The 13,669-nt window shown below is 36.1% G+C and overlaps 1 protein-coding gene across 1 annotated transcript; it reads right to left on the reverse strand.

Annotated features, from left to right (window-relative positions):
• Nucleotides 1-1,628: 1,628 nt before the first annotated feature.
• On the reverse strand, nt 1,629-13,082 carry LOC112190082. The gene is made up of 18 exons (XM_024329510.2): nt 12,965-13,082; nt 12,771-12,872; nt 12,074-12,110; nt 11,202-11,248; nt 11,049-11,082; nt 10,762-10,869; nt 9,632-9,744; nt 5,809-6,199; nt 4,967-5,179; nt 4,755-4,847; nt 4,542-4,636; nt 3,579-4,034; nt 3,218-3,478; nt 2,844-3,097; nt 2,596-2,760; nt 2,252-2,318; nt 2,072-2,170; nt 1,629-1,926 (listed from the first exon to the last, which is right to left on the reverse strand). Exons 12-18 carry the CDS (start codon nt 3,579-3,581, stop codon nt 1,837-1,839), a joined length of 939 nt encoding a protein of 312 aa, XP_024185278.1. The 5' UTR covers nt 3,582-4,034; nt 4,542-4,636; nt 4,755-4,847; nt 4,967-5,179; nt 5,809-6,199; nt 9,632-9,744; nt 10,762-10,869; nt 11,049-11,082; nt 11,202-11,248; nt 12,074-12,110; nt 12,771-12,872; nt 12,965-13,082; the 3' UTR covers nt 1,629-1,836.
• Between the last annotated feature and the right edge of the window lie 587 nt (nt 13,083-13,669).

Below are 13,669 nucleotides of genomic sequence, written 5' to 3' on the forward strand. Positions count from 1 at the left end.
TTTTATTTCATGTATTCGTTGTGAGATAGTCTACAATATTTACTGCTAAAAATTCACTGCGGTGATTTGTTCACGTTTGTGATTTAACTGCGGTGATTTGTTCATGATCGTGATTTAGAATATATTACATGTGTACTACACTAAATGGTTGTCCAATTACTACAATAAAGCTTACTTTTTTGGAAATAAGAAAGTAATACAACTATAAATCGATAGAAGTTATTCTCATGCATCCTTGAAAAACCAGATGTTCTGCTCACCAATACAGACAATTGTGGTGTGTTAAATCACAAATTACTTATGCATTTGTACCCCAAAACTATATAAATTGATTTGTCTTCCATGTTATTTCACCCTCTTTAATCCATTTTCTTTTATTTGTAGGAACCATGCATTGAGAAGAAAATGATCAGATGGACCTTGAAATGCGGAGATTTGAAGCTAGAAGAAGAAGACATGGAATTTGGGCGAAAAACGTAAATGGGATTTTCTGGCAACTTTTCCAGCAAGTCTTCACTTGTGGAGGACCCTTTTTCTAGCCAAGGAGGACTATGGTTGTGAGAATCTCTCACCATTTTGAAATTAGAACATCTCTCTCCACCTTGTTCTTTTTGTCATCTTACAATTTTGAGACCATTTGGGGGACAATGGTGTAAAGGCATTACTAGGATTTTTACCTTAGACATCGGCCAGAAACCGATGTTAAAATAAAAAAAAACCATCCGATGTCTTAGTGGGTGATGTTAAAGATCACGAACAAAAAGACATCGGTCAAAAACCGATGTCTAGTTCAACAATAGACATCAAATACGCTTATGGAACCGATGTAAAACAGTTATTATGATGATATATTAGTGTGTTTAGATATTGTTAAACCTTCATATTTTGGCATTTAATGCTTAATGAAGTATAGGTCCAATAGCAGAAGTATTCATTTTAACATCGTTACTCATATTAGAAACGATGTTTTATATGATATCAGGCATCGGATTCTTTTCATTTTGCCTGCCGTTTGTGAGGTTCACGCATATTTTCCATATATCCTACTATTTAAGATTCAATATACATTCCTTAGTATATAATAAATGATGTGCATTATTATAATAAACATCGTTTCCTTTTATGGAGCGATGTCCATTTTACTATATTACATCAGGTTTTAGGTTAACAACGATGTCCATATTAATATTAGACATCGTTTCCCAAATTGTAAATCGATATCCACATTCATTTCGGACATCGTTTCCCAAATTGTAAATCGATGTCCCAAATTGTAAATCGATGTCCACATTGATTCCAGACATCGTTTCCCAAATTGTAAATCGATGTCCACATTGATGCCAGACATCGTTCCCTGTAGTTTACATCGACGTCGATCAGTTTTTTAAACATTGCTTCTTACTCAATACGTCGTTATCCATGAAAAACGAGACATCGATTTTAGTTTCGAAACTGATGTATTATCTCTTTATTGACATCGTTTTTGTAGTTTAACACTGATTTGAAACAGGTGTATATACATCATATCCTTTATATGAGATGATGTCCAAGAAATTAATTATAGCTGCTAAAATGTTTGTAATCCACATTCGATAACATGACATTATGAATTAATTGAATATGGGGCATTGCATTAATTTCTGTCGAACAGCAGAATTGTTAATAGTTTCAAAAATAGGCAAAAACACCCCAGCCTACATCAAGGCTAACCCAAAATAGACCATTGTAACAACTATATGCAGTTTAGTTCACCTGCAACTGTACAACGTTCTACTTCAAAATGGTTCTACAAAATCTAACTAGCCTTACTCAAAATCACTTTCGTAGAGTCAGCATCTATAGTAAAGTCTGCAAATAGTCAGCTACTTCAATGCGGACCTCGTCAAGTTCATCTTGGGTGTATACTTGCCGAGTCTTCGCTACCCACTATGAATATATTTAATAACATAAGTCATAATCTGCCCACTATAAAATCTGCCCACATAAGTCATAATCTGCCCACTATAAACACACTACAAAATCAGCCCACTATAATTAAACCAAAGTTTCCATCAAACTATAATGTATATACCTTGGTCAGAAATGAAAGCGTGTCATCATTTATAATGTCCTTCATGTATCGCATTACACAATAGCCACACTCAACTCCACCCGATTGTTTAGGTACGTCCTGTTTATTCACATTATTGAATTAGAAAGTTCATACTAAATAGAATATCGTAACTTAATCAACCACATATATCATACTAACCGGAAATAGTTTCAATTTCGACACCTTGTTAGCGCTACCCGTTTCAGCATTGAAACTTTTAATTGCACTGCACAACCAAACTATGTCATTATCTAGCAGAAAATAACTTAGTTATATAGACAATTGAAAATAAAAAACCAAGGACATGCATGTGCTAACTTTATCACAGAGTTCTCCCATGCTTGGTAATGGATTGATTTTCCCTAAGGGTCCAAGATGTAGATTTCATCCTCCCATATGATTGTCAATATCCAATGTTCCCTACATTATTAATGTAGCCTACATAATGTATCACCGACTAAACAAACTGCAGCTGACCACCAAAAGAGATGAAGAATAGTTACCCAGGATTGTAGGGCATAAAGAATATGCGATCAGTCTTTCCCTCTTTCAACCGATTCACTAAGTAGGAACTAAAGTTTGATCTCTCGCAATTATATGTAGCAGCAGGATCACTAAAGGCAAAAGTTTCCAACTCGTCTCGTTCAGTAATAAGTTCATGTAGTTGCCTATGTAAAAAAATCTGGGATTAAATTGTTGAAACTTGAGACATACAAAATCAAAAATCATGTCCAAGTAAGAAGGTGCTTACACCATGTATGCTGCTATCACTCCTTGGCCAATCTTTTTCATTTCTATGAGATCAATCACATTCTCAGCCAAGATAAAGAGTTCTTTGTGTATGCCAAAGACATTGTCATCCAACACTGTGGTTATTGCCTCACTAGTTTGTTTCATGATTGTTGTGGCATGTTTGTACAATAACTTACAGCGCTTGGGCACAAATGGAGGAAGCTCAACTTTATTGAACATTGATTTGACAAAATCCATATTTCTTTTCTTTTTCTGTTAGCAAAGAAATTGAATCACATCATCATTTAATCAAACTAACTATAATGTGTACTCCTATAGCTGCAATATAAGACAGAACCTACAATATGCAACAGCATATAGATCCATATATACCTTCACTGGTTGTCTTTGAATAACAAACTCCTCAGGCCAAGCCACGTGACTTCCAACCGCTTCTCGAACCAATTCCATCTCACCCACTATAGGGAAAGGTAGTGGTGCATCGCCTTGAATATCACCATCCACCGACACTCTAACACACCCCTCCTTCAATGGAGCTCCATGTATCGTCTTGTTAATATCCGCGTCATCGAATACGGTACCAAAAGCAACTATGTTGCTGATGGTATTCACTGCCAACTCGCAGGTGCCACCCTAGAAGAAAAATCATATTCACAAATTACCAAATAGCAATGAGATTACACACATTAAAAGAAGACAAACATTGAAACTGGAATAGGTGTAATATATTTACCATATCTGCAGGGGGAGGAACAATCTCACCATCATCTACATTTTCTTGCACCTTGTCAACATCAAGATCAATTGGCCTTTTCTTTTCTTTATCATGGAAACTGCCTTTATCTGATATAGGGGAATGTGGTGTATAGGTTGCCTTTTCTGTTATCAATGCTTCTAATTGAGCAATCCTTTTATGTAATAGCTCTTCTGCCTTTGCTTGTTTTTCAAGAATTATTTTCTTTGTCTCCTCCAGCTCCCGATCACGCTCTCTATCACGTGCCAGTAATTATGCCTTAGTAATTCTCACCCTTTTCTGCTTTGGAAGCTTAAAGTAGGTAGACGGATTCACGAAGACTCCAACACCCCTTACCCTACCCGAATGTTCATGAGTTTCTAGTGCTTGAGATAATACATCACTACTCCCTGAAATTTCTAGCTCACCCTTCCTTTTCTTCTCCATCAATTCATCCTGATAAGATATGTAAAGATACATTACATGAGGTCATAAACTATAAATTATTGAAAACCCATCAGAAGCAGTAGCACAACTAATACAAAATATGTAGTATCAACCAAAGAGCTTATTGTTATACTCTGAAACATCAATATCAGGAGGTTATAAGAAATGATCACTTTCAGATTCATATATGCCTAATCAAGTTGAAGAAGGATCGATTAACAATAGATATAAACTATAAATTATTGAAAACCCATCAGAAGCAGTAGCACAACTAATACAAAATATGTAGTATCAGCCAAAGAGCTTATTGTTATACTCCGAAACATCAATATCAGGAGGTTATAAGAAATGATTACTTTCAGATTCATATATGCCTAATCAAGTTGAGGAAGGATCGATTAACAATAGATTTAAACTTAACAATACTTACTCATTTCCCAAAGGTTTAAACTACTTTCCAATGTCACCATCAGATTCATGTATGCCTAATGAAACAACCGTTTCTGTGATACTTACTATCTTTGTTGCAATCGGTGTCACCTCCTCACTTATCTCCCAATTTTTAAGTACACGGGCCTTCTTCCATAGAATTGCACGGTCAATAACCTCTCCTTCAGGCCAAGAATGTTTCCGTGCAGCGGTTAAAACTTAATAGTAAATACATTGTATATAAAGCGTTTAGAAATCATTAAGCTAAAAAATGTATCACAAGAATAGATTATAATTTACCAATTCCTCCTCTAGTCCAATATATCCTTTTCTTGATAATCTATGATGGTATTTTCTCTTCTTGACTCGTTTACTTTGGTCATTATGAAGTTTCTGCACAGAAAATTAAGACTTCAAATCATCTATATTAAAGTGCATGTGTGAAAGTTAGATTAAAATCATAAAAGTACTCAATATAGACTATAACAGCCTTCTATGTAAACTCATCATACCAGCCATGCCTCTGTAGTCCTCTGACTTACAAACTCCTTCCATGGCTGTAACCCAACGAATGCATACTGCTTTGGTGCCTTTCTCAATTTCTTCTTCTTTCCCAAGTATGGCAACACATACTTATTTGTTAAGTTGGTCTTGAATTGTCTCCATTTAGTGCCAGCAAATGTCAATACTAATTTCTTGCTTTCAGGGGCCACTTTGAATGTATCCTGCGCAAAGATGAGTAATAGACATGTAAGAACAAACTGGACATACTAAGAAATTGACAACTAACAAATCTGGCTGCGCAAGTTGGAAAAAAAGGTCCAAATAACAGTAGCTTGAACACTCCAAAACTCATTATTCATACTGGTCACAATTCATTGCAAAAGTTAGGAGAAAAATCAGTTCCAATTCTCTTTGATTAGATAAAATGATTTCCACAATTTCATTCTAAACTTTTTGAAAAGTAAAATGCTAACACAATCCCCCACTATTCCCTGCATTATAAAGGATTATGATAATCCTCAAAATTGAAAAGAAATAGGTGTTCGGTATGGTTACGCAACCAAAACAAAGTAATTCATAACTTCAATCTCTATGCCCAACACTTTCCTGGCATATAAGCCTATAATCCAAACATAATATCGCTGCAAAATTGAAAGGTACGTAGATCAATTCTTCTCCAACTCTACATTTTTCTACTTGCAAATACTAAACAGACCACAAATTTCCTTTCCTTATTGATCAGCAGCTACACTAACAATAAGAAATTGAAATAACAACATGGTGAACTGAACACTTACTGACAAAACTGAATAGATATAATCAATTGACAAAGAATAGCATGGATCAATACCTGGACGTCGATCCAAATTTTATCTTTCAATTCACCGTCTACTTCGGGCCAGCTTACAATGTTAATGGGCACCATTTTCCGCGCTAGCATCCCTATATATGATTGCAAAGTGTGTCGTACTCATCCATTGGGATTCCCGGTGTCGGTGTATGTCACTTTAAATTTTTTTCCCAAAGCCTTCTCGATCACAACCTTATACATTTCCACCACACTTCGCTTCCCTCTTCTTTTAGTTGATTCGGTGCTTGTGATGGTCTCTGCAGATTCAGATTCTGCTTTCTTATCAGCCACCTTGTCAGCCTCAGAACAAGTCTCCAAATCAGCTTCTTTCTTTGGCTTTTTATCTCTTTCAACCTTTTCCTTCTTCTTAGAACCCATTGCTTCCAACTATCTGTTGACAAAGCACAAATAAATGTTATAGGCAAACAAAACACTTAAAAACAGTAACCTGCTAAATCAGTAAATAGTGAAGTGTACATCAAAGACTATCACAAACAAATGCACTTAAATAAATCACATAGTTGATTCAAAGTCATGAAACAGCAATTAAAAAGTGTTTTAACTCCAAATACAAGCCTAACTATTGTTCTCTTGGAGAGGTGAATTGGTCAACCCAAAACCCCTCCACATTCGCTCTCATGTAAGTGGCATCAGGCTCATTCTCATCTTCATCACAAGGCGAAGGTATTTCTGCACAGAACGGTTGATGTTCCATAGAGGTGTCCCCTAGATCATCTTCATAGAAACAGTCACGGTAATCTCTGTTTGGGGTTGTTAGTACAACAGACCACTCTGCATCGATGGGATCTTCCACATAAAAAACTTGTTTCACTTGACCAGCAGAAGCAAATTTGTCTTTCTTATGGCCTTGCCTATCAAGGTTTACCAATGTAAAACCTAACTCATCTTGTTTAATTCCTTTTTGATTCTCTGCCCATCGACACAAAAATAAAGGGGCCTTGAAATCATGATAATCAACCTCCCAAATCTCTTCAATGACCCCATAAAATGTCATATCACTCTCCACCGGATTTTTATCCTTAGCACTCGATACCTCCCAAATCTCTTCAATGACTAATAAGCCACTGTTTACTCTTCTTTTTCCCAGCATACAGCTGCTCTACAATGTTTTTATGTGCGCTGTCCACATAAAAGAATAATGAGGATATGTCTGCTGCAATATTCATAGTAGATTAAAATAAAGGAATAAGATAAAAATATAAGGTTAATGTACTTACATCTTATACGGATCCACCTCAGCATTATTGGATAACACATGAAGATGTGCCTGATCTCTCTCTTTCTCATCAATGCACTTAAGTTTCGCAGTAGAAAGTGGGCCACAGAGCTTACTTTGATCCTTAGGAACTCCAATTGGATTACAACGTTGAACAAACTCGGAGCAAAACTCCATAGATTCTTCTCCAACATAACTCTCGGCTATACAACCTTCTGGATGAAAACGGTTACGAACGTACCTCTTCAAAACTTTCATAAACCGTTCAAATAGGTACATTTATCTATAGAAAATGGGACCACATAATCGCACTTCTCTAACTAGGTGCACAGTAAGATGTACCATTATGTCGAAGAAGGAGGGAGGGAATATCTTCTCTAGCCCGCACAAGGTCAAAACCAAATCGGATTGCAACTTATCCAACTTTGAGACATCAACCACTTTGGTGCACAAAGCATTAAAGAAGAAGCACAGCCTCATTATGGAGATTCGAACATGCTTAGGAAGCACCGAACGAATGGCCACAGGAAGCAACTGTTGCATTAATGTATGACAATCATGTGACTTCAATCCATACAGCTTCAAATCATCCATAGACACCAAATTTTTTATGTTTGATGAATTACCATAAGGAACTTTCATAAACAAGAAAGAAGTACACATTTTTATCTTCTCTACCCTTGACAAAGTATATGGGGTAGCAGGTAAATAGGTTTTTTTCTCCCCAATATTTGGACCCAAATCAAGTCTAACACCCATGTCAACCATATCTAAACGGGTAGCCACACTATCTTTTGTTTTAGAAGGCATGTTTAGTAATGTACCAATCACACTTTCACAAACATTCTTCTCAATATGCATCACATCGAGAGCATGGTGAATATGAAGAGATTTCTAATACTCCAAGTTGAAAAAAATGGATTTTTTCTTCCAAGAAGAAGTACCGGGAGAATCGGAGTTCTTTTTTTTTTTCCCTTGCCATACTCATAGTTAATATGTTCTACCCTCTTAAATACTTCCTCTCCGGATAGTGGTGTAGGTGTAACTTCAAATTCTTGTTCATTATTAAATGCTTTTTTCTCCCTCCTATAAGGATGATAACGAGGTAGATACTTACGGTGGCAGCCATAAGACATTTTCCTACTATGGGGCAAATGTATGGCTGAAGTTGTATCACCACAAATTGGGCATGCTTTATAACCTTTAGTGGTGCACCCCGACAAGTTTCCATAAGCAGGAAAATCATTGATGATCCACAACAAAACAGCTCTTAGAGTGAAGTATTCTTTTCTATGAGCATCATACACATCATTAACTCCATCCCACATAGTTTGCAAATCATCAATTAATAGCTCTAACTAAATATCAATGTCATTTCCCGGCTGTTTTGGACCAGAAATTAATAGAGATAACATCATAAACTTCCTCTTCATGCATAACCATGGAGGAAGATCATAAGTCACCAACATTACAGGACAACAACTATACCTACTACTTAGAGAGCTATGTGGGTTGATACTATCTGCTGACAATGCTAACCGAAGATTTCTCGATTCACTAGCAAATTCGGGCCACTTATAATCAACCAACTTCCAAGCAGGAGAATCGGCTGGATGGCGCATTTGTCCATCCTTAGTTCGCTTATCCTCATGCCAAGTGAGCATTTCAGCTGTTCCAACATATCTAAACAAGCGCTTAAATCTGGGAATTATAAGAAAGTACCACAACACCTTGGCGGGTTGGCCAACTTTTATAGTTTTATCCCCTCTTTAACTTCCAACGAAAGACACCACACTTAGGGCAAGTAGTTGCTACAGAAAATTGTTTCCTATACAATATGCAGTCGTTAGGACATGCATGTATTTTCTTATATTGCAGCCCCAAATTGGTGAGAGTCTTCTTTGCCTCATAATGAGTTTGAGGCAATACATTATTCTTTGGAAGCAAAGACCCAACAGTGGCAAGTATTTCAGAAAAACAAGTGTCACTCATGCCAAACCTAGCTTTCAAATTATGAAGTTGCACTAGTGCCTCTAACTTAGTGTGTTCACTATCTTCAAATAATGGTCTTTCTGCTTCATCAACAAACTTAGTAAACTCATATGACTCCTCATCATAATCACCTTCATTGAAGGCTGCACATATCAACAGTTTCAGACCCAAATCGAGCCTTTGGAGGCAGGCCTAAACAACTAGGTGCACTGGCACAGGAGGACAATGTAGGTTCTCCATGCCACATCCAGTTTGTGTATCCCAAACTAAAGCCATAATCATACAAATGTCCCCTAATGACTTTAATCGACGTCTTTTTGAAATTTACACATCTAGCGCAAGGGCAACGAATTCTCTTACGGTTACTAGCATTTTCTTCAGCAAAAATCAAGAAATTTTCAACACCCAATTCATATTTTAAAGTATCCCTATCTGCATTTATCCAAGATTTATCCATTGCTGAAATTTAAAAGAAAATAAAAACAATAAAAAAAATTGAAATTAATGAAGTCATGGCATCAAACCAAACTCAAAACTTCAAGAATTCTTAAACTTCATGCACAAACCAAAGTCTATAAGAGTTGGATTGCTTACCTGAACACTTGGATTTATCTTGAAGTGATTGTTGAAACTAAATGCTCCTCAAATTTCAGACCCTCTGTTGTACGCTTCAATTGTTCAAACACTTCCTCTACAAGGATGCTCTCCTGCCAGCATATTGAAGTTTAGAAAAAGTAGCAGCCTTTAAATAATACGGATATAAGTCTGAATTAAAGCAATTGGCAGATAACTGTAGAATTTAAGAACTATAGTATATTTGTTTCAAGCAATCTGATTATACACAATCTTAAAGCATCAGCCAGTGAACAGATTTAGGACATACAAACCAGGCCAAAATCAAATCAATACATCTTATTTCCCTTAAGTACATCATAAATTGAGTAAAACAACAACCTTTCTTGAAACATCAAGTATGTAGATTGCTTCATAGTATATATAAGAGAAGTGCAAACAATAAAAAACGTAGTTCAAATCAGCTGTTTATTCACAATTAAACCTGGAACATTAATACACAACTATGGGATAACATTTGTACAAGATACATAATTGATTATATTTAAGTTAATAACATAAAGCTAATGTTCTTAAATGAGGGTGTTAAAATATTAATGACTAATGCCGTCTGGAAATTAAAAAAGAAAAAAAAAACAAGGATTATTATTTCAATGGACGTCTCAATAAAAATAAGTTTCGAACGTTGGTACTTTCATATTGTAATCTACTAGTAACCTTTGTTAAACACAAAAGTAGACTATAATATAGACCATACTAGAAACTGGACATACTGATCTGCTTTAGAAAATATGAACAAATTTCTTATGTTTGTTTCGAATGGTGGTGCAACTATCAAATAAATCTCACTTCAATTTTACAGTAAAGTAAGTAAGATTTAATTAGCACCAATAGACCCCAACTCTTTTCTTTCCTGTTTGAGTTCCAAGATTAATATTTTTTCTTTTCAGTTTCTTGTATTTATGTGCTTTTAATTCATCTACTATACCATAATCTCAAGCTCCATCACCAGTTCACGTATTTGGAAACTGACCATTGAAATCAGTTAGATGGGTTGGTGAGTTAGCACCCAAAATGTCAAAACCAAAATACAAAAAGAATAATCCTAAGCTGGTGATTAAGAGGAATAGTTTTCCCAATCCTACACTTACCAAACATGCATATATCTTCCTTTTCTGAAGCCTCTAATCCACCAATCAAAAGGCCACTTCCAACCGCCAGTAGATAGAAAAGCAAAGCATAAACATCCCCACGTTTTTCTGAACACACAGATTCAATCATAACAATTTCAAATTTTAAATTCAATATATAACATCAAAAGGAACATGCTTTACAATCACTACCACAGTTTATCGTATATAAAACAACACATACAAGCTGCCATACAAAAACAACCCATACAAAGCCATACAACCAAAAGAAATAGTCGAACCCTCACCCTTTAATAGTTGTTTTTAATCCCTCTCTGTAACCTGCAAACAAAATGGAACAAAAGAGTCAGAAGGCAGAGCTGCAAAATGGAAATACAAGGGGTTAGAATTAACAAAAAAAAGGGTGGAACTGTAGGACACTATTTCTTTGCGGTGCTTACCTTTGAAAGATTGGCAGTAGGGCTAGGCGGTGGAGACACAATAATGCCTGAAATGAAAAGGATAAATTAATGTTCACGAATAAAGAAAGAGAACAGTTAGCAAGTACAGTGTGCAGTGGTGAAGAGGTGTTGACAATCAAAAGTGACATTCTGAATTAATTTGTTAAGCCATTTGAGGCGGTGATGTGCTGCAGCAGTGCCAGACATGGTTAATAACAAATGACAGCTACGTTAATTAAGCCTCAATCTGGAACTTGCAAAAATCAAACACCCGTGACTATAATTAATTCAATCTTGCAGTTGCTAGACACATAAAGAATTAAGCTTTGTACACCAGAAGCTAGCAGACAAAAAAAGATGGCATGTTTAATCAATTAATCTTTGGAGTGCTAACAAGTTTAGTTAGAAGATAAATACAAAGTGTAGCAACAAGGTTCAATTAACAATTGCTTTGCCAAACAACAAATAGTTTTAATCATGTCAGGGCTTCTTAAAACGTGCTGCAAGTCATGGCCCTTCAAAATATATAATTGATTATATGTGCTGTAAGATAAGCTTTCAAGCATATATAATTGATTATTAAGTCATGGATTGCTTGGCATAATTCAAAGCATGAAAGGCTTGTTGTACTTTTTGACAAAAATGATGGCAGGAGTCTTCAAATATATATTGCATGATTAACAATTGCAAATGATGGTAAAAAAGGGAGGTGATGAACAAGAAGACAAAAGGCCAAGTATGCAAGCATGTGTGCAGAAGCCATTTTAAATTGCTTTGTTTTCTGGAATCGGTGGTAAATGGTGGTCACAATCAAAGCAGGACATGGTGGCAACAACAAACACAAGGCAGCAAGGTCATTATCAAAAGCCTACCTTTCTGAAAGATTGATCGTGGAAAAATGGTGAAAACCTGCAGATAATGACAAATAGTGTTGATTAATATAATGGAATGAGAATTTGTCAAAACGTGCTGCAATCAAAGCAAAAGGACAAAGAAAGAAGACGCTCCATCTCTGAATCACAACTGAGCCCAAACAATTGGCAATTAGAAAAGAAATATACAGAATCCAAGACCAGTAAGACAACCCTAGTTCAGAGTTAACTCAAATAAACCCAAAAACACAATAGATACAATTCTAAAACAACTTTCCTAAAAGAGCAAGTATAAGCCAGATTTCAAGAATGAATAGGTAAAGAACAAAATCAGAACCAACCAGAAACTGATTAATCAAAACAATCAATACCCATATCAGTACTCATCTCAAAGCTTAAAACTTTACCATCGAAGCCATCATTGAAGCATAAACACAAAAGCATGCACCTTCCTTGAAGCAAATCACATCGACAATGTAAAGATTTTTAGTTGATAAACAAGCAAAATTTGACATTGGCGGACCACTCAAGGACATGTATGCTACGTTTGGTGAAATGGGTCCAACAAAGTTTGGAAATTTAAGCTTATGGTTTAGTTTAAGACCCAAAATTTGCAAAAACCGAAACCTAAAACTCAACAAAATCTCCAAAATTTTCCAAAGTGACAAACAATGACAAGAATTGAGAAAGAGCGAACCAGAGATAAAGAATGGCCAGAAAGCTCCAGTTACATGGTCATGCAAAGCTTCGAACTTTGCCCAGCTCAATGAAGAATGCCTCGGTAGATGAAACACAAATCCTTGGAAGCAAATTAAGAAACAAAAGCTCAGATCGGTAATTCAAAACTCACAAATCCTTCAAAGACATGTATTCCACAGATTAGTGAATTACCTATGACTCAGAAGCTCAAAGTTTCTCCGAAACGGTGGCCTTGATCTCCGATCCTATTCACTGTCTTCGAGCACAAGAGCTGGTCTGACTCGAAAAAGAAGGAGGACGAGGCGTCGAGTGCTGCTTGGATTTGAAGAACCAAGAGGATGAGAGGTTTGGTCGGAGGCGTAGAACGAAGAGGAGGAATGGAGGTTGTCGAATAGTAAGGGCAGTCTTAAGTCAATTTTAGTCCAAATATGTCTAAGTGTGGGAAACAACTTTTCATCCCCGCGTTTTCTTTAAAAAAAAATTAACTTAGCTGCTCAGTCTTTCCGCAAAAATTTAAATCAAAGTTTAGACATCAGTCAACTGTAAATATCGATGTCAGTAATATACATAGAAATCGGTATTTGAGAAATCGATGTTAATGACATTTTTTTACATCGCGTGAATTCCTCACCGATGTAATTGTCGTGATGTCTAAGGCCAAAATTCTAGTAGTGATCTCTTGCATATCTTGGGACCAAGGGGACATAATTGATGAAGAGACCAAGGACCTTAACTTCATCATCTCTTCAACCATTCATCAATTCTCACTTCACTTTAGCTTCATCTTCTCTCTACAACTCCACCTCCCTTAAATCGAAACACCAAACTCAATCTCCACCACTTCTACCACCCATCAACTCCACAACCACCTCAACACTACAAACCATAACTAGCTAC

The sequence above is a fragment of the Rosa chinensis genome, chromosome 2 (assembly GCF_002994745.2).
Source record: "Rosa chinensis cultivar Old Blush chromosome 2, RchiOBHm-V2, whole genome shotgun sequence".
NCBI lineage: Eukaryota > Viridiplantae > Streptophyta > Magnoliopsida > Rosales > Rosaceae > Rosa > Rosa chinensis.

What these genes read in the sequence shown, in the direction of transcription:
- LOC112190082 (XM_024329510.2), bottom strand. An exon ending in TTTATGCCCTACAATCCTGG is followed by an intron (nt 2,319 to 2,595) that starts GTAACTATTCTT and finishes TTGGTTGTGCAG; the next exon opens with TGCAATTAAAAGTTTCAATG. An exon ending in CGCTTTCATTTCTGACCAAG is followed by an intron (nt 1,927 to 2,071) that starts GTATATACATTA and finishes ATATATTCATAG; the next exon opens with TGGGTAGCGAAGACTCGGCA.